At 40.5% G+C, this 25,232-nt stretch overlaps 1 protein-coding gene and 2 long non-coding RNA genes across 7 annotated transcripts in view; 1 reads left to right on the top strand and 2 right to left on the bottom strand.

Annotated features, from left to right (window-relative positions):
- The window catches only part of POF1B (POF1B actin binding protein), a 21,550-nt gene extending 19,313 nt beyond the window's left edge, over positions 1 to 2,237 (bottom strand). Inside the window, exon 1 of one of the 2 annotated variants that reach the window (XM_075106650.1) lies at positions 1,635 to 2,237. In XM_075106650.1, coding sequence (XP_074962751.1) covers positions 1,635 to 2,135 — 501 coding nt within the window. In that variant the 5' untranslated portion in view covers positions 2,136 to 2,237. The remainder of the gene's footprint in view (positions 1 to 1,634) is intronic. The other variant, XM_075106649.1, reaches the window with a different exon arrangement.
- On the top strand, positions 1,083 to 20,895 carry LOC142063202 (uncharacterized). Of its 4 annotated transcripts, XR_012662689.1 has the most exons (5): positions 1,083 to 1,310; positions 3,645 to 3,912; positions 9,809 to 10,081; positions 19,664 to 19,796; positions 20,570 to 20,895. It is a non-coding gene; the product is annotated as an uncharacterized LOC142063202 (long non-coding RNA). The 4 variants fall into 4 exon arrangements; XR_012662691.1 differs by lacking the exon at positions 3,645 to 3,912; XR_012662688.1 differs by lacking the exons at positions 3,645 to 3,912; positions 9,809 to 10,081.
- LOC142063203 (uncharacterized) lies at positions 9,987 to 23,750 on the bottom strand. Its single transcript, XR_012662692.1, has 4 exons — positions 23,364 to 23,750; positions 20,890 to 21,030; positions 17,503 to 17,541; positions 9,987 to 10,194 (listed from the first exon to the last, which is right to left on the bottom strand). It is a non-coding gene; the product is annotated as an uncharacterized LOC142063203 (long non-coding RNA).
- Between the last annotated feature and the right edge of the window lie 1,482 nt (positions 23,751 to 25,232).

Consider the following 25,232-nt stretch of genomic DNA (forward strand, 5'->3'; position numbering starts at 1 on the left):
ATTAACAGCTTTGGTACAGCGGGAACGTGCCTGTCATTCCCAAGCCATGTAACACCGCCAGCGAAGCAGCTCACGGTCCAGAACGCTTGGAAGCCACCCTGCAGAGGAAGGCAGCCCTCAAACTGTGCAAGTCTGGCTTTGAAAGGAGATCAGAGTTCATTTTGGTCTTAATCTCTATTCTTTTTCACCATTAATTATTTTTACACCACAGGAAAGAAAACTACATAAGAGTTCAACTCAAAACTAACATTCCTATATTGACGATACCAACCCTGCTTGATGTTAATGACAGTCCGAAGTGTAAGAGAAAAAAATGGTTTAAAAATAAATTCTTATCTCCTTTTCTGTTTTCTAGTCAAGGCTGTTCTTAAGTCATTGGTTTCTAGTTCTGTTTTTAAGATTGAGCTAAGATGTTAATCAGAGATGTTAAAAAGTTACATTAAATTCCATCAGTTCCTTCAAGCCATTCCCAGAATCCACACACGGCAGCCAACCTGCTGAACTACATTGCAAAGGCTTTTCAAGCAAAGCTAAATGAACTCTGCGACTTCCCTTCCTGCTATCGCACACGTGTAAACAGCATCACCGATTTAGAACTATTAAACACGCACACCTTATATTATATTTATAGGAGCAGCACCAGGTAAGCAGGAGAGTGGTTTTGCGTACGTCCCACCGGTGGGGAAGCGGCAGCGCCTGGCTCGCGCTCCCACTGGAGTTTTACTGTTCCATTGACAAAACAGGCAAAAATACTGCAATAGAATGAGGTATTTAACGTTTGGGGAAAAAATTGCAAATTGCGGTTGCCAAATAGGAAACGAAGAGAGGTTTGACCGATCCAGTCAAAATCAAATGAAACGGAGACGTTTGAAGGGAAATTCGTTTCACGATTCCTACATTAAAAGGGGTACTGAGGTAGGAGGCTTTCCCCGCTCGGCTGAGGCGGGGGTTATGGCGGTAGCTGCCCATGTGGAAGGAGAGCTCCCTCCCGCACTGCCCTGCCCCGCGGCGGGCCGCCCTCCCTCCTGCGGGCTGCCAACCCACCCGCCACGGCAAGGGGGGGGGGGGTAAAGTTACGAGTTCGGCAGCGCGGCCGCCGCCGAAGGGACAGCCCCGGGGCGGTGTAATGACCATTCGTTCCGCTGTCGGCGGCCCGCGGCGGGCGGCCTGGCCGGGCCCCTCATGAGGGGCAGCGGCGGGGCGGTGTGAGCAGCCCCGGCCGGGCCGAGAGGGAAGAGCTGTGTTTGCTCCCGGGCGGGCGTTGCTGAAGCCCGTCAGGGGGACGGACGGGTCTCCCCGCTCGACTTGAGGTAAAACGACTTTTTCAAAGGGAAACCTCCCGGGCACGGGCACAGGCAGGCGGGCGGGCGGTGAAGGGCCGCGGGCCGGGGCTCTGCGCACCGCCGCGGAGCCCGTCCCGACCCGACCCATCTCTCCACCGGGCAGGAGCAGAGCCGCAGGCTGCCCGCCGGCACCAGGGCCTCTGGCTGACGGCCCGGTGCCGCTTTTGCACCCCGGGGCGGCCTTTGCCTTCGACGCCGCCTTAGCCCGGGAGGGAGCGGGGCAGCGCCGCGGGCAGGGCCGCGAGGCGGAGGGGAGGCGGGCAGGAGACCCGGCGGCGCCTCCCGCCGTACCTGTTGCGGCGGGTCGCAGCCAGAGATGACTTGCTGGTAACCGTGCGAGCACTCCAGCGGCGAGGCCGCCCGGGAGGAGCAGGACGTGCTCACCCGCCGGCAGCCGGGGCCGTAGGTCCGCACCCGGTCGAACGGCACGCTGCTTTCCTGCTGCTGCTGGTGGTGGGGCGCGGGCTCGAAGCAGGGCAGGGGCCGGGGCAGCGGCTCCGGGCAGGGCGGTGGCTCTCGGCACGGCGGGGGGCACGGCGGCGGTGGCGGAGGGGGGTCCGGGCAGGGCGGCGGCTCCCAGCAAGGCAGCGGCCGGGGCAGCGGCGCCGGGCAGGGCGGCGGCTCCCGGCAGGGCAGCGGCCGGGGCAGCGGCTCCGGGCAGGAGAGGGGCCGCCGGGCGGCGGGCAGCGTGCTGTAGTGCTGCTGGCGGCGGTAGTAGTGGTGCTGCTGGTGCTGCTGCTGGAGGTGCGGGGGCAGCGTGGGGGGCTGCAGCTGCTGCTGGCCCCCCTGCATCCCGGCCGCGCTCCGGCTGCGCCGGCTCCGGGGGGAGCGGGGCGGCAAATGCAGAAAGGAGCCGGGGCTGGGCGGCGATTAGTACCTGCGAGCGGGCCGCGCCTAGGGCAGGACACACCTCGGGGTGGCTGAGCCCCACGGCCGCCGCCCCCGCCGCGGGCGGGCAGCCAGCCGGGAGCGGGCCCGCCGCTGGCAGGGCGCGGGGCCGCGCCGGGAGCCCCCCGGACCTCGGGACGCAGGCCCCAGGCTTGGTTTGTAGCAGATGCATCTTTCTCTCCCCTTCGGGCCCGGCCGTGGCGAAGCACTTCTGCCAGGAGCAGACACCGCCCTCCGGTCCGGGCTTGTGATAGAGCGCCGTCAAAAGCTCTCACTAATGGAAAAAGTAGAGAAAAATAAAGGACAATGCTCTTAAATAAAGCCCTTTGCTATTAGTCTATTTACAACGTGTGTAGGGGGAGCGTATGTACATACCTATCTGTTACTCAGTTAAATGCCTCAAACACTTTTTGCAGGAGGTTATGAACCTTTGTGTCTGCAGGAGACATCACCTTCTCCCCCATGCCAAAAAGCTCTGCCTGTAGCAGCAGTTTTCTAAACGTGTGCGTTCCTGCAGCGCAGAGGATGGGCAACCGTAGGTAACCAGACTGACCGTTGGCGGCTGGGCTGCCATACAGCGCTTAGCTGTGATGGAGGGAGTTAAGTTACTTAACCAAAATCTCACTCCATAGAGAACATGAACTCCAGTTAATTTCTCAATCCAGCATATTTTGGTCTGGGTTCCTTTGCCTGCATCAGGCAAGCCCTAACTCAGAACTTAACTTTGTTCTGCAAGGTAATGTAGCAATAACATAATTGTAGACTCTTGTGTAATAAATATTACCCTTAATAAACCTTAGATTCTTAATTTTGTCAATTTGTTTCCCCTACATACTTATATGCTTTCAGGTTACATGGTACAGTCACACAGAACAAAAAGTGTTTTCTGTAGTACCGTGTTATGGCAAAACACCTTTGATGTCATGGAGCAACACTGGCTGTGCTGTTCTTCGTGGCGTTACAATGGCCCTTCACTGAAAGCTCTGATTCAGAAATTAAAAAGCGCTTTCCAAATCTGTTCAACAGGCAGCGGGGAAGGTATGGATTTTAGGATGAGGTCCTACAACAATGCAGCATTTGAAGGTGCTGTGACATCTGGAGTCATGCTCATCAAATATAAAAAGTTTCACTTTTCCTTCAGGCAGTAAACCCAATCTGACATCTAGTTTACATATAAGTGTATATAAAAAGCATTTGAGGTAAGTTCTATCCCACTGGTTTCAAAGAACTATATGCAAAGAAAACCTGTGTTCTCTTAAAACCTCACTCTTTGTTCACCAGCTCAGAAAAGCTATTGATGGCTTCTCACAAAAAAAATTTTAAAAAGACAGTCTCTTGCACAGCAATAAAATATGGTTACAACAGCCCAGTCTCTGTTTTACACAAACCATAAGAAACTGTTCTATGCTTCAGGAGGAAACTACAGAAACTACAGTAATACTCCTTGGGGGGGGAAAAGAAGTGCTGTCATTGAAAATACAGAAAACGCTGTTGGTTAGCCAGCTCAGGAATCTCACGAGCATGCAGGATGCTGCCCTCTTCAATGACGAGTGTTGGGAGATTTCTTACAAGGGTCAGCAGAAAGCAAGCCATAAGTCATCCTATTGTAATGGAAATACCAAATAATTTCCAGAAAACTTTGTAGATGCGGCAAGGATTATTGGAGTCATAAATAGTAACAGTATGTAATATATGCATGGTGATCTGTACCAGTTAATGAAAAGAGCCTCAAACAAAGCACTTGAATTTTAATGTGACCAAAGTTTTATATACATCCAAACCCAAGAACGATACCACATTCTCTGCCTGATCAGTGTGAGCTCTTGCTGGGACAGCTGTGGCTAGGAGCAATAAAACTGTGTTTTGATATAAAATCAGAGAGAAAAATACTCACTTGGGAAACCACAACAAAAAGTGTTGTATTCTTGTGTCTACACATGAAGTCTTGAAACTATTTGTCACATGGGGTTCGGAAACTGACTGAAGGGGTTCGGGAAGAGGGTTAAGGAGCCAGGAAACTGGCAGGCAGCTGCACCCCATAAGCAACTTGATGAGGCAGAGATAAAAATCTGCTTTCAGCTGAAAGGAAAGCTTTAGAGATTGAAGGGAAAGTCAGAACTAGCTTATAAGGAGAGGCTTTGGTTTTCTAATCCTCCCTTTGAAGGAAGAGCCATAATGCACTTGAGGTTTGGTGGAAGGTGCCCATCTGCAAACACTGATCCGGACAGCCCAGTGCGGCCACTTTGTTCCTATTAACCTCGTAACCGTGGGCTACCTGGATCAGACTGTGCCGATAGTGTGACGCTTGGCAGAGAAAGCAATCTAGGCAGGAAGGCACCTCTCTCCTCGCTCCAGATGGCCAGGACAACCTGGCCACAGAGCTCTTGTTTAACCAGCAACAGCTTCACACCATTAATTGCATATAAAGAAGCAGCAAGGTACTTTCAGACAAGATGGCAAGTGTCTAGAACTCACTGTCTAAACCGCAAAGAGGTCATTGCTTTCTTAAAAGACCAGCTCTGTTTGATCAGAAGTTATGTTTATGGCAAAGATTACATGGTGGTGCTCACAGCCTATTTTATGCAGGTCAGACTTCATGACCTTGCCTTTTATGAAACTACGAGCAAACCACTTTCTGATTTGAATGTTGTCTTAGTTTTTTTCTAAAGCTTTTGCTTCTCAGCTGCCTTTTTTCCCTTAATCCTGTATGGATATGTATGTAATATTTGTCATCAGGCAGAATGCAGAGTAATACTTTACTGGAAGTACAGAGACAGAATGAATTGGATGGAAGAAATAAATCAGCCTGATTATAATATGAATAAGGATGGAGAAGTGGCTGGTCGGGCAGAGGGTGAAGAACGGAAATGCTTCTAAGCAATGACTTTAAATCTACTCTTTTGCAAACACAGGTGACAGCCTGACACCTGGGAAAACAAAAATTTGATCTTTGACTGCAAAGCAGGTGCACTGCGTAGTAAAATAGGGCTTACCTGGATGCAGAGTATCTTCTGTCCTCTAATTCCTCTCTTTCATTAAACAACTACAGATGCTCTGCATACAGAAACCTCCAGAACACCAGGATCACAGATCTCCTGCTTGAACACGCATACATTTGCGTGTACCTGTCGTGCAAACACACACTGGGGTAGAGGCCGTTACAGGGGAGCTGCTAGGGAAGTGGGGAAGGGGAGACAACACAGGAGTATTGAGCACAGGTCTGACGGGGGAAAAACGAAATCCTGGCTAGTATAGAGGGAGCACTGGCTCTGTGGCACCTGGAGCCCCATCTGCCACATTTCCACAGCAATTTCAGGTTAGAGAATACTGAGAGAAGGGATGACAGGTGGTTCTTTGTACTGCCCTTCTCGTTTGTACTTCTGCAGTCACAACATACTCTTATTTCCCACAAGAAAAAAAAAAAAAGCACTCTTAGGAAATACCTTGATGTTTTAGGACAGCACTAGTTGGCTATTTACATTTTAATCAAGAGGTCTCAAGCAGTAGCAGATGCTAAAGAACCATCAGCATATTCCAAAAAGGGTCTGAAGAGGACAAGCCAGTGAAGCATTTCTCTCTTGCCACTCTCCCACTCACCAACCATTTTCAACTCTGGGTATTTCATAAGGATGTGTTTTTTCCACCAGTAACCTCCGATCTCACGTACACGGCCTTGCTCAGTACATGCCCTGAACTGATGTAAACTTGCAGCCACAAAGCCCTCCAGAACTTCAGCAGATCCGCTATTGCTGCAAGAAGAACCTCCTTTTGGTTCTGACTCCTATTTCAACAGGCCCTAGTTCTTCTGTCCAATTTCATCACTTCTCCATTAAGTTCTCTCTCTTCTAGGCTAGAAGAAACCAGTCGTATTCAACCTTCTTCACTGAGATGTTATTCCATGCCGTAGGTTATTAATGCCTGTTCATGACCCTTCTCCAGTTCTAACAGATCACTGCACAGTATGCCAGATGTGGAAGAATCATGGCTTTATACAATGATGCGATGATGTTTATTTTTTTGTCCTCTGTTATTTTCCTCATAGCTTCTAATGTTGGATTTGCTTTTTTTGACTGCCACTAAGCTGATGTTTTCTTGGAGTTACCTGTCACGACCACCTGGCAATAGAGCAGTACCAGGCTGCTCAGAGCCCATTTCATATGTTCCATATAAGCATTACTGTATACTCATCCACAATGACTTTTCATCTGCTGTATTATTTTATTTAGAAATGTATTTTAACAAGGTATCTTGCAATAAATAGCTAGCAAGATTGGGTCCGCAATGCTTCTTACCTTATTCCAGAATTTTAATTGCCTTCATACATTACAGTGTTCAGTGGTCAGAAAGTTCAGCAAGCAGAAAGGGTTAAACAGGGTTTAGGGTATGTTTTAAAGACTATCATTTACCATGCTGGCATTAACTAATGGTCAGACCATAAAGTGACTATTGCAAGTTTGAAGCAGAGCTCTCTTATCCCATTAATATGTTTCTTGTTATAACTTGTGAGATCAGTTGAAGTTTATACATTTCAAAAAGAAATAAAAATCCTTGGAATATACCAAAAACATGTAAAGTTAAAAATTGCATCTAATGATTAATAGCTAGGATGATTTATAACCTAAAATTGTCAAGGAACATGCGAATACACTCCTCCTACTTTAGCCACACCAGCTGAGGGGAAAAATTATCTTTGTATTGTAGTATAACAACAGTACACGGAGTGACAAAACAGAATAAAATGACTTTGTTTTATAAGGACCCTGTTTTTGTGACGGCCATCAGTATCTTCAACAAAACTCAAAGCTCAAAAGATTGTGTTTCATTCTATGAAGCGAAATAATACAGTACTGTCCTTACCCTTAAGCAGAAGTCACTCTTTTGTTCTAACCATTTTCCTGTTTGAATTGTTGAGGTTATTAAACAGTCAATTTACTTTGTTTCAGATAATTAATACTATGCATGAGGTCGGTGATCAAACAAAAACACGTTGAGCAACTTTCCTCCTATCCATTAAAGCCCTTATTCAGCATGCTAAAGAGCGAATGCCTCATTTTAATGGAACCATACCAGTCATCATTTACCAAATATCGACTGCAAAAAATAACTTAAGAATATACCATTGTATGCTAAATACAGAATTCTGTCCAATGATAAGGCTTAGTACAAAATAAATAGCAAAAGAGGGTGCTAAACTTTCCTGTCTTCATGATCCTGCAAAAGTCCTCTGAGCAGCTGTCAGTGTTATCTATATTACGCTGCCAGTTCTAATTTATAGTTCAGTGATGCTCTAAGAAAACTGATAAAGGAAAAGGGCCTGCAGTCATGTGGAACACAGTAAGGAACAGCCGATCTGAGGAGCTAGGTACTTTTAAGTTTCACGCCAAGGCAAGACATCACATTCATTATGACCAAAGAGCAGGAAATGAGTTCCATTCCAAAGCAGCAATTTGCATTTCCCTCTCCTGGACAGACTGCCTAAGGAACAGTCCTCCTTATTAAAGGAGATAAAGCAGCTGCGATTGTGACATACTTATAAATGTTGGTACCTTGGATTTTTAGGGAGAGCAAGACAGGGATTTGGGTGCTTATTTATCTTTGCTTTTACTTGTACTTGACTAAAAATGTGTCATAGAAACAGCTGGTCTGTCTTTAAAGAAAATCTGCAATCATTAAGCAAATCACACAGAGAAGTGTTTAGAATTTGTCTAAAAAATTTAAAATTGGACAAAACTACTAAAAGCAAGGGAATAAGTTCTTAACATTTGTAAATAAAATAAACTATAGATTTTATAGGCTATTTTTCCACCCACTAACCTAGCAAGAAGGAGGAATGGTTTAAGATATACTTAATTTCAGCTCCACATTATTCAACTGCTATAAAATTTGTATGGCCAAGTATGAAGGATGATAGGCATTTAAAATAAGAAGTGTAATTAATAGAGTTCTTTGGTCAATGTGTGTCATAGCTACACATAGATTAAAACATAATGTCTAAATAGCTCAGGCAATCTGGTCACAGAAACTGGAATAGGGTCAATTTAACCTGCTCCGCGCTGCTGTGGCCACACTGTTCTAGTACCCCAAGAAGCTAACTGAAATACGTGGTCTCCATACTGTGACCTATGTAGCCTCTTTTATACCCTATTATTTGGTTAAATATGTTTAAACAGTTAGGGGTTATAAGACCTACCTTTCTGTCATGAAATTTAGGGGTTCCCCACCCCCGCAGTTCCTCTCCCTTGGAGTCACCTAAATTTTCTTATATTCCTCTAATTTATACCTGAAATTGCAACTATTTCTGTGAGTACAGAGTTCATGCTGTTTTGTCTTTATGTAACATGGAAACGTTTCCAGGTCACGGATGAATTTAGCAAACAATTGTTTTTGCTGAAGTACAACATTGTGCAGAATTTCATTTAAAAATATTATTCCATTTGAGCCCTTGAATTGGGCATTTCTTTTCTGAGGAAGCTTACATTTCTAATTTGTCTCTTACTGGTCAGGTAGAAAGCGAGAAACCAACTTCATGGCTTCCCCCCGCCCCCCCCGCAATAGATCTGTAGTTGCTTCTCTCTGATTTCAGAAACAGAGCTCATGGCAATCCTCCCACATCTGTTTCATCAGCCGATTAAAATGTAGATCTCCTACAAGGTAACACATTTTTGGATGATGGGCGTTCCTTGAACCAGCTCATTATTAAGGGAACAACTTTATGCACGATCAGCAACTTGGCAGCGTAAACAACATGAAACACTTCTTTTAAGTAGGACTTGATATGTTGTTTATGAGCGCTTTCATTTCATGGAAGGCTTTATGGCTTTTATAACCCATTTAAGCATAAAAGTTTTTGTTATCTTTTAAAACCTTTTTGCAGTAAAGACTTTATCTAGCACAAGAAAGAATTCAGATATGAGCCTTATGTAAAGCAATAAATATTTGGTTTTCTGATTGTGTTGTATGATTTGTGGTGTGTATTGGAGTTCACTGAAGGGCAACATTTCTTTCTTTATTTTTTTTTTAAGCCCACAAGACACCTGATGAGTTTTAACTTATCTGTATTCTTCAAAAAGTAAGATTTTTGTGCTGATAGGGACTGTGTGTGTTGTTATGCTTAGTTTTATAACTACTCTTTATTTATATTTAAAGTTGGAAAAAAGTAAAAATCAAAACATTTCACTTACGTGTGTATTTTAATTTTCATTTCATGATTAGAAAGATTGCATTTCAAAACCACAACTGCTGGGCTTTCTTGAGGAAGGCATTTTGTTTTGACCCAGTTCCACTACCTGTCTATTCTCAGACTTGCTTTACTCATACCAACTGCAAATGTAGCAGCTGGCCAATCTGTTCTGCCCCTCTACCCAAACCAGAATACCAGAACTAATTGTGCCAAGGCAGAGGTAACCCTATGCCATGCTGCTAGTAGTTTTACTAGGCACTACTGCTAGCACTAGTAGTTTTACTCACTGCCCCGAGCCAGTAAAATGCACCCAGTGTTCAGAATGGGCTTTAGGAAGCACAAACATTAATCCTGTAACTCTTTCTAACTTCAGTATCTCACCCTTATTTACGTACAGTACGAGCCTGTGACAATGAAAGCTGAAAGAGGAAAAATTAATGATCGGTGCGTCAGAAATGTGCATCAGGCAAGCGAACCCCGCATTCCTGACAGAGAATGCTGTTCTCCTGTGCTGTCAGCTAGCAGAGCTGCTTCTACTTCTAACTCTCTGAGAGGAGCACTAGCTTCAGAATTTGAAAGATCATACTGGACTGTCAAACTTCTTTGATTTTAACAATATTTCAGGCACCGTGTGGGTTCACGGTAGGGTAACATACAACTCACCACTTTGGTAAGTACTGTAACTCTGACGCAGAGAGCATCTTCTAGTTTTAACCTCTCAAGGGGATTACTCTTGTCTTGACTTCTGTAAATTTCCTTCCGGATCAGAGATTCAAAGAGGTCCTACAAAATAATGACAATTTTAATTCTGTAAGTGCAACCTTCCCCAAACACCTCCTTCTAGACAACCACATTTAGCTGGGTTGTAAATGATGTTTTAAAACAACCTATCATCATATGAATGATGTTATACTTTACACCTTCCTCCAAGGTAGGTCGTTTTACACACATATTCCATGTAAGGCTACAGAGTAAGAACAAAGTCCATCGAGCAGTGAAAGATTAGAGAGTCTTGGCTTTCACCAGCTGCCTTCTCTTTCTTCATTTAAAGAAGTTTAACAAATTAGTAGTTTCCTGTCATTTCTGGATATTGGTTATTCTAAGCAAGTAGACTCTGAAGAGGTTCCCTGTGGTGGGAATACTGGTGATTTACATAGGTACATGAGTTTACATGTGCACGATACAAAAAATTCATGCTGTGATTTCAATCTACCTTAGGTGGTGCTTTTATGTTTATATCAGGTTATTTACTTTTCCTCAAACATTTTTCCATTTTACAGAGATGCGTTTGGGTATTACCAGATTCTGTTTTCTACTTTAACTTATTCACAGATAGGTCATACTTCAGCTTTCCCGCTCTGCTTTCTGCTGTCTGGTTCACACGTGCTTGTTCTTTTACAACAATTTTCATTTGTGCATTAATATATTTGTCAAGAAAAGTCTTTACTTGCATAACTTGTCAGAAGTACATGTACTAAAAAGCAAGCATACCTACACGCACACACATTAAACAAGCCTATGCGTGATATGTAATATTGCTGCATTAGTTAAGGTCTGAAGAATCTGCTTTAACACTCAGTTTCTTTTGTCCTGTAACAATGGAATAACATAAGCCCTTCGTACAAGCTTCTCTAAAATTAACAGCTTCTAGAATGTATTGTGTGAAACAGTCATTCCATTCTGCCTGAAGTGCATTTTCACTATTCAGAAAGACATAACTTTCCCATATCAATTTATCTGCTACACAGGCAATTTATTAACCACGTGTTAAGCGATGTCTGTTGGATGAAGTGTCAGGTTGTTCCTTCAATACTGGCATGCTGAACAGCACTGAAAGAAGCGACTACGTATCCAAAGGGGTGTGCGTGGCCCAAAGCTTAAGGCAGCTGACGTTAGTAGCAACATCTTCACTCACATTTAGTCACTTCAGTCAGTGACCTACATGAATTGATACAAGTATCTTAGAATATTTTTCAGTGCAGTCAGTTCCACACTTTCTGTTGCTGTTAGACCAGGGAACAAGCTAGAATCTTCAGTCATAAACAGGTACAGGCTTTAAGCCAAATTAAAAGGGCTTTAAAACTTAAAGGAGTCTGGTTTAAGACTACTCTGTTTTCATAAAGTCTTAAAGGCAACATAAGATATTTTGTAATACCAGTAATGAGGGCAGTCCTTACTTGAGAGGCTATTGAAGGCAATCAACCTGAGAAATTTTACTTCCTTTGCAAGGGAGATTCTGGTCTTCCATGCTAATTTATACCATCTGAAGAACAAGATTTATTATTTTAAAATTAGAATATTGATTTTTTTTCCTAAAGTAAAAACAGAAGGATAAGTAGGAGGTGGTAAGTTTCAGACACTAGGTCTTTGTCTGAGTGCATGGTCTCTACTATGTCTGCCTTTGTTCATTTATCAGCTATTCTTATCAGCCATTAAAGCTACTGATAAAATTCTCACCTCATAGCCATAATAATAATGATCATCTTAACTGCATCAGAAAAGATGTTCCCCCATTCTCAGCAGCCCAACTTCTCTGTCTCTAAGGAAGATTATCCACGAAGTGGAATGAAAGCATTCTACACCAAAGAGCATGTGGCTAAACTAAACTCAGCGTAGTAGAAAGAGGGATGTGCTTTGCAGACAGTGAGAGTGAAGAGGGAGAATAACTGTGTTCTCCCCCACAAGCTACTGCTTCACAAACTACTAGTTCTGTGGTCAGTGCAATTTAGACTATCGCTTCCAGAACTCTTGCCTTAATAACTGCCTTATTATTTTAATTGCAAATCAGCTGATAAGCCAACCGATCAGCCAGAAAGACACAGAAGAACCTTCTACCTGTGGCCAAAGTAGAAGGTAATCATCAGGAGCCTTTCATAAATGATCCATCAGTCCCCTATCTCTCCCACCTACCATGCTGTTTCAGAGATATGACTGGTCCCTGAGCATCCAGTCTGTAGTTTTATGAACTGGGAAGAGTACTGGAAAATCATCAACTATCAATAATAAGTTTTTCTAACGACAGGAGCAGAAGAAAGCATATTCTTTAAGCAGGAGTGACTGGTTCAAACCAGTTCTGCGGGAAGCTTCGCGCACCAAAGATCAAGAAGAATGCTAATGTGCAATCATTGAACAGAACGGGAGCCAAAAGTTGATATAAGGCACATAATGAATAATGCTATACAATCAGCTCCTATACACCCACAACATATCTAAATTTATAAACCGTACACGCCATTGGATAAAATTGAAATGCATTTCCCATCGTTGAAGTGTACTATCCAATCTGCTCTAACACAGGACCATATTGGGATTGAGCAGACCATTCTGTTTGTTAGAAACTTACCAGAATGTGCTGGTATTTATATCTCATCAAAGCTGTTCAGTAAACACAGTACAAAGACCTCTGATTTCACCGAATGCATAAACACATGCAAAGAATTTCATTCTAGAATTTCGGACATGAGAGAGCGCTCTCTGTCAAATGAGCTTAACTGCCATTCCCCCATCCCAGTGAATTAAACCTCTTTCCACCTGGAAGAACTGTCCTGGCTTACCAGGTAGGAATTCCAGAGTTGTAACGGCAAGCTCTGAATTTGCCTGTGACATAGACTTTAAGGGAAAAATGCAGTATAGCTTCCTAGAGCCAACAGTTTGGTTTTTTTCCCTCCCAACTAATCAGTTTTGAGGGACAGGATTTTGAGGATGCAAAACTTGTCTCTGTTCCTGTTACATTTCTGTGTGGACTTACATATGTGAGTATATTTTTTATGGATATGACAGTTCAAGCCTGTAAGAATGACTGTTATAATTTCATTCATATTGTAAAGATCCTTTGTCAGTCTTAGAAGAAAAGTGAAAGAGAACTACAAAGCACCATGATTATCTTTGCTGCATACAGTTGCAAAACCTGCTTCTCCAAGCCACACAAACCAAATAGGTAATAAACCAATAAACCAACAGAGTAAAAGCATATCAGGGTCATAAATTCTGCCTTGACAAGGAAAGGAAAGAAAATTAAGTCAGCCTCTGCTGAGGCTGAAGAGGATTGAGGCACACTTTGTTTCTTTTCTTGATTCAGCGACAAAGGAAGGTGGACCTTGACAGATCATTCAAACATTTGCTTTTGCCAAGGCAGGATCAGCTATACCTAAATGCTTCTTAAAGTTTGTTGGTCTCTTTCTAGCAACAACATAACCTCTGTAGACAATCTATTCCAGTGCTTAACTGCTGTCATCAGAGTATTTTCCTCAAGTTTAGCTTAAATTTCCCTTGCTGCCACTTAAGACTGTTATTTCTAGAACTGTTTATGGTGAAACAGAGAGAAAAATGCTATTTCCTTTCCCTTTCACAAGTTAAAGAATGTAAGATTACAAAGTTGTTAATCTCAATGAAATATCTGCTTTAAAAAGAAAAACCAAACCACACAAAACAAAACAAAATGGAGACTCTCTAGAAATAGCCAGAAGAGTACCGAAAGGAGAAAGCAGCTGTCTTGGTAGGCTATCACTCTTTGGGCAAACCAAGCACACTCATTCACAGTTAGTCAGGGGTTGCAAAACTACTTAGAAGAATCCCCAAAACTCTGCATGTAGCCTGGAAGCTGCTGGGGTTTGCTCAAGGAGTTATGAACCTCCCTCAAGCCAGACAGGCTGTTTGGGAACTGATTGCATGGGGATAGGTTATCTGGTTACAGGTGATGTTACCTTCCTGCTGGGAGTGATCCTTCCCTTTGCTGGGAATGACCCTTCCCTTCACTGGGAGCAACACTTCCCTTTGCTGGGAGCCACCTACAAGGGACTGTAACACCAGGAACTATCATCATTTGTTATAAAAAACCAGCAAGAGCCCATCGCCGTATTAGTGCGAAGTGCTTTATTCCAACTTGCTGTCTTCAAAATGGGAGCGAGGATGACATTTCATTTCATATTTAATATTGAAAACTTTGATATAGAAAATAAAGGTCAGCATGGTGCCATGATTACTTTTATAAATTCTTTCACATGAATTGAGAGTTTGTTGCAGAATGCTGAGTTCATTACCTCCAAATGTCATGTGTGTGCTAAGAGAGTCTTATACAGTAACTCAAACTTACATCATCATTGTAATTATGACAGTTTTCACACTGTTTGTGTAGCATTTGAAGACAAACAATAAAATACAATGTTGAGAATCTTCAACTTTTTTCCTAAACTTTACAAATTATGCTTTACCTTTTATGTCCTGCACCTTACTTACTGTCATTCAGAGCAGCTTTGTATTATGGTTTATGGAAGTTACCTGGTTCTGAGATCCTTAAAATATTAACAAAATTTAAAAACTCGAATTTGAAGTGGCTTCGTCACTACTGATTGGGCTGATGGCTGAGCAAAATATAGCACAAAGGGAAAGTGAGCTTGCAGAAATCACCCCAAAAGTTTTTATATAGAAAATACAGAAAATTTACAAAATAAACTAATACAGCACATAAGTGGTCTGGCTAATTTTAATGAAATATTTTGATGTAATTTAGTTTCATAATTTAAATGTTTATAATCTGATAACACTAGAATGGACCATGCTATGTAACTTTCATTGTAGACTAGAGCAGAAATATAAGTATTTCAGAATCATCTTAGCCCACTGCATTGGGAAAGATAACTGACTAGGCAATTTCACTGTGACTCAGATTCAAAGAGTTTTGATTTGTAACTTTGGTGTTGTTTTGAATGGATGGCAATACACATCCATCTTGTGCAAGCATTTTTCAGAGAGAATTATGGGTATAAATCAGGAAGAAGGTGCTTTGTAGGGTGGAGTTAAACTTCAAAGTCAGTCATCGCTACACCTAACAGCTGTCCTTCTATTGTAATTAAATAGAACATTAATTTCCAAGTGTTATGACATTTAATCAGCTATATAAAAATAATAATAGTAATAAGGATGATAAGCATCATCACCAAAGTTGTTGTGAGAGCAAGCCAAGATCACATGCCCAATGTTTCTAAAAGTTGTTATAGCCAAGGTGTTCTAGACTGTAAGTACTGTCCAAAATATTTTCTTAGAACTTATTCTGAAAAATTTCTTTCTTTAAAGGGAAACTTTGCAAAGAATCCCACAGTTCCTACTCATTAAACAAAACAAAGACTATACTCTGCCATTGTATTGCCTCTATATATCCTTATAAAGATGTAAAATAATTTTTTTCTTTTTAGTCAGTACACATTCATGAAAAATTGTCATTTTCTACCATATTACAGGAGCCAGACTAAGCAAAGGGATGTTAAATGATTCATCCCAAAGCATCATATTGTAGCTGCAGACCCAGAATAAGAATCTTGACTTGTCCAATTTTTATACCATTTCCCTTTCCTGCATAGGAAACTGGATTAGATATATACATTCCTTTCTTCTATAGTACAGTAATTATAAAATAAACTCTCCTTTAATAAATGGATGTCTTAAACCTTATCCCTCAGATATTTTCAGTAAAACAGTACAACAATAAAAAAAATACAGGGAAGTAAATTAATACATTTGATCAGTTTTCCCATAATTCGTGTTCTAAAAAGCAAAAGTGCAGATTTTGTAATACATGGGGTGGAAAAAGAAAGGATGAGTCGATGGACCTCAGTAGTTCCTACTGCAGGTTTTGTATCTGCCCTTAAGTGGCTTTATGGGCAATCAAGCACTGACACCATGCTGGAAGCTTTCAAGCTCTTCCTGAGCCATATGGCTCAGAAAAGGGTTAGCACAGTCCACTAGAGCTACACTTAAACTACAGCCACAAGTGACAAGTGCTGTTCCTGTTATGATAAAGCGGACGGGATGATACATTCTTTTCCTTGAGTATTGTCACTTGGTTACAGCCTCTGTAATAGCTGGTTATTTGAAGTGTATTTCTGTTGTTGTGAGGTTTTGTATGTTTGTTTTCCAGTGAGCCACTTCCAACAAGCACAAAACCCACCAGTGATATTCTTATTACCGGTTAGGAAATCCTTCTTAGACTATTGTGAAGAGTTCTTGGAAAAGAAAGGTATCCGTTATGTTCCAACCAGATTTCATAAGGATAAAAACAGTAACAAAGAAGAATCATTTGAAGAAACCATCATTTTTTTTGTTGTTGTTTTTGAATGCAGAGATATAACATAAGCTAACGTCTGAATTCCAAGAGAAAATTCACTCTCAGAATAAAAGAAGGAACACAGTCACAAAGAGCTGCAAGTGTCTCCCAGCTTGGTCCACGTAACCAACCAACAACGCTTCTGCATATTATACATACATGTCCATCATCCCCTTTGATATACTTGAAACAACAACTAGTTCAGCAGCTGGCAGTTAGGCACAGAATAGTGACTGGTGGGAAGGAGGTGCTTTTCAAAAAAAAAAAAAAAAAAGGCTTTTTCAATTATTTTAAAGAACAGCTGATGATCAACCTCCCTTTCATATATTCTTGCCAAACAGTGACAGGAAGGAATCTTCTAGTGAACTTGGTCTTATCTTCAAGACTACTAATTTGGCAAAACAGTTACCTCCAACCCCTTCCTAACAATCTCCAAGTAATTAATTTTTTCTTGTATTCTTTTGTGCGTAACAGCCAAACGACAGTCCTACCAGCATCAGTGTTTTACTGGATGTTACGTGTTGTTTCCCACACTTTGCAATGGTGTTATATTTGTTATTTAGAACAAACCCAGATTGTTCCTGGAACTGTGCCTATAGAAACTACTGCTGTAATGTGTTTATATGATATATAATTATAGGCGTGTTGTAACCTGTCCATAGCCACTGCAGAACAAGTTGCATTATCAAAAACATAAACCAGTCCCTGGATTAACTATTCAATCTGATACATTCCCTTTCTTCAGTAGCTAATGTCAAAGAAATTAAATGAACACAGGTTACATTTTTGAGCTTCAGTAGAAAAGGTGGTAGCTATATAATATTCCAAGCCAGTAATATGACAGTCAAAACTACTGAATACTCCCTAATGCAGTATGGATTTCAAACCACTACGTCTGAAGATTTGGCCACTTAGTTATACATCAGGCATTTGCTTTTGAAAATACTTGCCAAAAACCACAAACAAGATGTAGGAAGAAAGACGGTACTCACCTACCAATGGAGTGAGTCACGGTGTTCAAGCAGTTGAGCCTATGTATGCAAATAGAAATAGTAAAATCTGGTTATAATCCTAGCAAACAACAGATTATTGTAGGTTTTGAAGTACTGTGTCAAGTTAAATAAATAGGGCTGTCTCTAGTACATATTACCTGTAGGGAGAAAAAACTTTATAGAAATAACATTTTAGTTAAGCAGAATAATGGAGTATATGAAAGTTTAATTACTAGAAGAATTACTTTGATGTACTTCCCACATAGACTTTAATACCATTTCATACCCGGTATGTTATACTTTTCTGACAACAAATATCTAAACAACTATTTTCTTGGTAAGAATTGTAAATACATGCCAACAATTTTCTGTTCGTGCATCCTTTTTACCTCAGGCTTTCATTCAAGCCAACAAGTTATCAAGAAGAATTTTTAAATCACTGTAATACTTATGAAGACTTTTTATCCCATATATGAAATATCTCTCTCCTTTGTGATGTCTAAGACATTTGTAAAGCCTTGCTCCAATGGTATCTAATGAACTTTTTTTAGCATGTTATTGTATAACCTGCTGCTATATATACACCGCAACATCACAGTTAAAAAGTGGTTCTGATGGTATTTTTGTATATGCACTCACATTTCCAGATGAGTGAAACCAGAAGACAAGGTGTAAGAGCCACTGAATTCAGAGTGGAGAGGGACAAGCAGGGTAGGGTCTGGTGTCGCAGTTTGTAATTTTATTTTTGCTTTACAAATTTTATTTTGGATCAAATCCAAACCTAAAAGATTAATTTTGCAATTATAAAATGGATGTGGTCAAAATAACACAAGAACAGCTGGTCTCACTAAAAAGAGTTACAGATGGCAGAAACCTTGCAACAGCAATCTTAAAAAATGGGTAGAGAGATTGTATGATCTGTCTTATCAATTCACTGCAGATGTGGGGGGAAAACTTATGCTCTCTCATATCTGACAATTTCTAATTTGTTACTTCAGTAACCTTTTTTTGGTGTGTGAATTAAATACAATTTTTTTTTATTTAGACTTGCTCCACACACTTATAATCAAGTGCAAGAAATAATTATACAGTATTTTCATATGGAGTTCCCATAGTGTTTTCTGGGACATCTAATACTATTACATCACGACATTATTAAAGATTATACAATAAGTTAATGCAAGCTGTTATCCTGTACTGACTGATGAAGTGGAAGAAGGAGAAAGTAAAGAAATACACTGGCGAAGTACCTTACTGAGGTAACCGTGATTATACAGGCATTACAAGACATGTTTGAAATTTAGTCTTCCAGAGAGAAATCCCAAAAGAATCGCACGGTAGTACCTCAGCTCTGTGCTCCTATGGCTCCAGCTCTCCTTCCAATTTCTGTGCAGGTTGTTACAATACAAAAAGTGACATGATGCTTCAGTCAGGAAAATAACTCCATCTTATAACTAATTTTTAAAAATTAGAGAGTTTTGTACAACTGCATGGTGTCCTTTTGAAGGATGTCTGTCTTGCATTTTAATATTAACGGCATTTGAACCAATATAGAAAGTATAATGCATGTGTTTTCACTAGAGAATGTTACGTAATTACAATATATCCAATTATCTCTTAGTTACATGAATTTCTGTTTATGAACATGGGTAATACTGTATAGTTAATATATCTAGGTTTGTTCTAAACACCAGTAACAGCTCAATATGTAAAGTGTAATATGCCATTTCTACCAAAAACCCCATTATTTGAGCCTGCCGGCTGGTAAGCATGATAGATCCATCATTAAAACGGTAAAACAGCGGAGATTCTTAGCTGATAGGAAAATGTGTGTATGTGGGATGATCCTTTTTTCTCTCAAGTTCTGTTACGAATTTTAGGTTACTCGAGGTAAAACATTTATATCTACCACCTGCACGTTATTACAAAGCACAGAATTTCATTTCAGGTAGTCCTAATAGTAAACTATCGTTTCTTACATAACATGCTCTAGGCAAAGCTGATCCCAGCTTGTCAACAGTGGCTTGAATTCTATGACTTTTGATGTCCCTTTTTCTATGATATGTGAATATGTAAATAGAAATGTATGTATGCATAAATATGAATTTATAAATAGATTAGGCAAATTATTTTCTGAAATATCCATTTCTCCCCATTGCAGTCGTCTGTGGTGTGATCTCACAACTGTTTTCTGTGTTTTCAAACCTGAGGGGGCACATTCAGAACTCAGTTACATGGCAGCAAATACTGAGTAACTGCCCTGAAGTTAATGGAATTACTCCCATCAGCACAATGTAAGTGAAAATTTATCCCTTCTCTATTACAGAGGCAACTGAATTTTACCGATCGAGTGAAGATAGGAAACTCCTTCCAATTACATTTTATACCATGAATACAAATGTCATGTTCTCCTGGTATATCCAGAGTATTTAACACTAAAGTACATTTGTTACATGTACTACAGGTACAAAGAAAGAAACAGAAAAGCCCCCCTCCCACGTTCTTACACACAAGTAGCTCAGCAGCGCTGAAGCTATCCTGGCTCTCTAACCCTGCCCTTTGAATAATTCTGCTGACGTGCTTGGAGGGTTCACATGAACAGGGAAAGCAAGTGTTGGCCCCTTGTGTAAAGGCATATTTAGATAGAAGGTCATTCAAGATAATTCTGCTTATGAAGAAGACTGTTCATTTGAGTCAACCAATTTTATAATTATGTGTTACTCTTAAAGTGGAATTTTGGATGTTATTTTCTTTGATATCTTTATGACTCATACTTCAGTTGAGCAAAGCAAGCTACAATTTGCTAATGCAAGTGTGTACAAATTTGAAACTGGTTAGGTCGGGTGTGTCTGCCTATAGAAACATGCATTTTCTTATAGTTTTCAATAAATGTTACCGGTGCAAAATTATCTGGCTACATCTTAGTTGAATTTAAATATTTCATAGTTTGAATACCATTCTTTAAAAGTTAATTTAACTGGGTAACTGTTGAGGTTCAGAACAGGGAAACTGCATTAATTATGAAAAAAAACCAATAACTGAGTAAGAACGCGTCTCTCTTGATCAGGTCACATAGGTTATATAACCGGCTGGCATCACGTCTTTTGTACACACAGGCCCACTTCCCTCACACGTCCTGTGGAAGGCAGGGGGCAACTGGTTTTCATTTGAGAGAACGAAGAAATTATTCGTTTTGTTTTCCTTGGGGCTGTAGCTCATAGTTTGGAAAGCTTGGAGCGGACCTGCTCCTTCCTTACCATTTTGCAAAGACGAAGGGGAGCACAGCCTACCGCTCATTGCTACGCTGCGTGGAACGCCGCCAACGTCGTTTTCAGGGGTTCATAGTCCATGTTATGTAGGTATTTAGTAAAAGCTAGACAAACTCACCAGATACAGGAAAGAGTAGCAGCATGTAGGCACTCACGGCTCTGCTCTCCCATTGTGTGCTTGTGGGGTTTGGCTCAGGCGCTGGAAGAGCAGACAGGGCACTCCTCATCTGAGAATGGGCATCTCTGGAGCAGACGTAACCTATGAAATGCAAGCGAGTCTGTAAACTGCTTTGGTTATGTCAACAGACAAACAAGTCATCAGCAATCCCCAGAAGAAGGGAAATAAAGAGGTAGCTTGATCCAAGTCTGTTAGATCCAAGTAGCTGTCTTCTAGCTGAAAACCTAGTCTTCAAAATCTTTCTGTCTTCCCCTCTAAGCTAGTGCAGCTGTGGACCATTAGCAGTTCAGAGCTGGAATGCAATCATAGTCATCACAGTATAAAAAACAAATTCAAGTCTTTTTGAGGAATCTTACTGACAGACTGGGACTTTGGGGAAAAAATATAAAAATATAGCTTGTATTTAAATGGAGGTAACTCTCCCCAGTGCATTTACTTGTACTATTTGAAATCCCACTTTATCAGTCATACACTTGTGATACATTGTATGAGAAAAATAAGGCTTACAAATCAATATTTCAGTTTATTGCTTTGCAATACAGTTTGTTTATTATTTTTATATTTATAAATATGTAGAAAATAATTGTATCACTTGCTTTCTCAAAATAAATATGCTTTTTGATCTACCAATCCAAATGTTTCAGAAGAACTGAGTGATTAGTATCGTATCTAAAACTGTGATTATTTTAATAAACACAAAGCAAGATATTGGACTAAGTATGACTCCAACTGTGAGGGATTTATAGTGATAAAAATACACAGATGCCATCTGTACCAACAGAAGAACACTCATCACAAATTTGTCTTACGGCAACACTTCCCTTTCATTTATACTGAAGTAAGCGCTATTTCTTTTAAAATGATACTGACAGTAAAATACAGCCACTTTTAAAATGAGTAATCTAACAGTAGGAGAAATACACTGAAAACCATGAACTGAAATACTCATTTGATTTGCTTAAGGCCTCCATGATGTATCACTGAATGCTCACCAAATATTAAGCGAGGTTTGCCAGACTAGCTATGCTAGCTTAGTAGCTGCTTCCATACAAAGAGGTTTTGTTGGGTGTAACATCCCTTACCCCTCCCAGAGAAAATCAAAACAAAAAAAATACCTCAACCAAAATGGCAAAAGCTTTAAGTTCAGAACCCAGCCTAAGTCATTAGTCTGACTTCATCAGCTTGTCTATGATACATTTGCCAGCATCTTTGCCAGTTCAGCATTAAGCAAGAGGGCCATGGGGTATGCACCAGGGAAACTAGGGCAGGCAGTGAGAACAGTGATAAATATCAGTCAACTTCAAATACTAACAGCAAGATCAAAAGAAAAGTAGAATTTAAATAAAATCTGCACACAGAGAACTTCATTAGCAGCAGTTGCAGAACCAAAGATATGACACCGAAAGCATTATTAATTTCCAACCATGCACCAGACACTGAGAGTTTTGAGAATGGTGAGGATTACCATCACCCATATACACGCAAGAAACTGATGCAAGTGCAGGACACAGGATAGGTTCTAGCTTGGTCCCCCTGTTGAGGATGCACAGCCACAGCTGTGTGATCTTTGCCTTGCATTCTCAGTTCTGCATTGCCTCTGACCTTCACTGGATGTAGTGAGGAAGGTCGATTACGTACTCCCACAGCCTTTTAAAAATATTTTTTACGAGCAGTGGCCTTAAAGTACCTCCGTTCTGCTTTGGGTTCTAAAATATGGCAAGAATGTAAATTGAAGTGCAGAGTAAATCCGTATTTATTTCTGATTTTTGTTCTACAACTGTGTTTCCACCCCCACTTCTGTCCATGCTCCATCCCTTCCAAATTTCCTTTGTATCAAAAAGCTGACAGATCTAGCTTCTGAAAACTTCAAGCTAGTTTTCTTGTTGAAATTTAGGAAAACAGAACAGCTGTCATTCAAACATACTTCAGCAAGTGGCAAGCCTGTTCACTTTCAAATGTTTATACCCCCAAAATCAACACTTAAATGACGTGTCCTACTGACATGTCCTACAAAACACATTCAGATCCGACAGACATGTGGAACAAACATACGCCGGGCCCCAGGTTCCAGAGTTCCTACACATCCAATGTTTGGGATATTTTTAATATCTCTTTCTTTATTATTTTGAACTGCACAGAGTTTTCTGGTCCAGTGCTCTTTGTTAGTCAGGTTATGAATTTGCCTTCTTGGAGTGAGACTGGGTAATAATTCCACCTGAAGCAATTTACCACATGCAGGCACAGCCAACAGGATAAGCACCAACTGTTGCCACAAGCTGAATGACTGAAGCTGCTTCTTCCATGCAGATTTTATGATTCTGGTGTCCAAACGGGACTGCACTAGTATGCCACACTCAGATCCAAGATCTTTTTCCTCCTTAACCAAATTGTGAGATGAAGAAGCCTTTACTTACTAGCTGGCCAGTAAGCATTTGTTCATGACAGTACTATGAAGGTCCTCATTAAATCTTCTAAAATGAAGTGCACTGAATGCAACTTCAACAAATAAAGTCCAATTTATCACGGACTAGGGAAAGACACAGTTAAAACTCAGTTCTTGATAGCTTTTCTTGTAAGAAACCAAACAACTTTTAGATTCCAGAGAAATATCATAGAAATTAAAAATAAGTTTACCGTACGACATACCAGATAAACCCCGGCAGCTTGGTTTCCATCATTTAAGCCCTGCTACTCATTCTAGGGGGTGGATTTTTAATTCAAACTTTGATGCTGCTATGTTCATTATCAGATTTTCCACACTAGTCAAATGCCACTTACGTGCCAGGAAGAAATGCAAAAGTAGCTGATCTGAAATTATTTTCCCTAATCACATTTTCCTTCCAGATGCAAATAAAAATTGTGTATAAAGGTGTATCTGTATAATGCAATTACATGACTTGTATCAAGTAGATACGATAAATACAATCCAAAATTAAATAACTGCACCTAAAAATTCTATGAAAATATATTCTTGCCCTTTAATAATCCTCTTCACCTGTCACCAACCACATTATGGACATTTCTCTGCTGGTTTTTAAAAGTCAAAATAATGTAATGTCCTTTCTAAAGTCATAAGCATTCCCTCTTAGCATGGTTGACCATTGATTTTTCACTAATGTTACCAGAAATAACCCCAGCAAGCAATAGACACTTTTCTATAAAAGGTGCCTATATATACTTTCTGCTGATTAAGTAAAAGTTGCATATATCTTTATGATGTCCATGCTGCAAAATGCTTTAATCTAAACCTTTTTCTCTCTTTTTCCTCTTTTGAAAAGTGGTGGAAGATTGCTTCAGGTATTTGCACTCAACAGTACTCCCACACTGAGAACAACACAGCAGGAATAATATAAAAATGTGGCCAAAGACTGGGGGAAAAAAGCTATTTTATATTTTTCACTATCAATTTACAGAGATGAATGGCATCCATGTACCAACAGTTTTCATACCTTCATACCCCAAAATTAATGGGAGAACATGTCCAAACATCTTTGTGTAAAAACACCTGTAAAGGAAAGAACAGACACTTGAAAATAAATGTGACACTATAATTTGCATATAAAACAGCTCATAGCTTGAAGAATAAACAAGGTTAACAAACAGTTTGTATCTATCTTCTGAAAAAGCAAAAACCAAAGGTAATAATTCATTAATCTATACAATTCCCTTATAGTACTCGTTACAGGTATGTTATGTCATGCTATTATCAAAAGTTATACTTCTCAGAAATACTGCTGGGTCTCCAATTTTTTACCCGTTCTGGTGAATTTCAGCTGCTTGCTTACTTCACAGCTCCTACAGACTTCACCTTTTATCTACAGACGGACACTCTTAATACTTCTGTTTAAAATCTGACAATTTTCATTTAATTGAAAGAAAAATGCCTAATCAAAGCCACCGAAGATAAGCAATTGCGACATATGGCTCCCCAGCTGGGAAAGTGTCTGACCAACGTATCAGCAATTTGAGAGACAGAGACAAACAGCCCCATCAAACACCCTTTCACCAAGGGACAGGTGCACTGGGATGGAAGCCAAACGACCATGCTTCAAAGACCCAATTATTGAGCAAAACCATACGAAGGCAGCAGGTATTGTTCCCCCATTTTACAAATGAGGTTACCGAGAGGTTGCACAAGAACCCTTTTGGAAATAGCTGGGAAGGAATCCATATGTTTGTTATGACAAAACCTATTTTCATCCACTTAACTGACACTCAGAAAAAAAACTAATCCAAATGTATGTTTCTGATTACGCAAGGCAGGCAGACACTTACACTTTCAT

The sequence above is a fragment of the Phalacrocorax aristotelis genome, chromosome 11 (genome assembly GCF_949628215.1).
Source record: "Phalacrocorax aristotelis chromosome 11, bGulAri2.1, whole genome shotgun sequence".
Classification (NCBI taxonomy): Eukaryota; Metazoa; Chordata; class Aves; order Suliformes; family Phalacrocoracidae; genus Phalacrocorax; species Phalacrocorax aristotelis.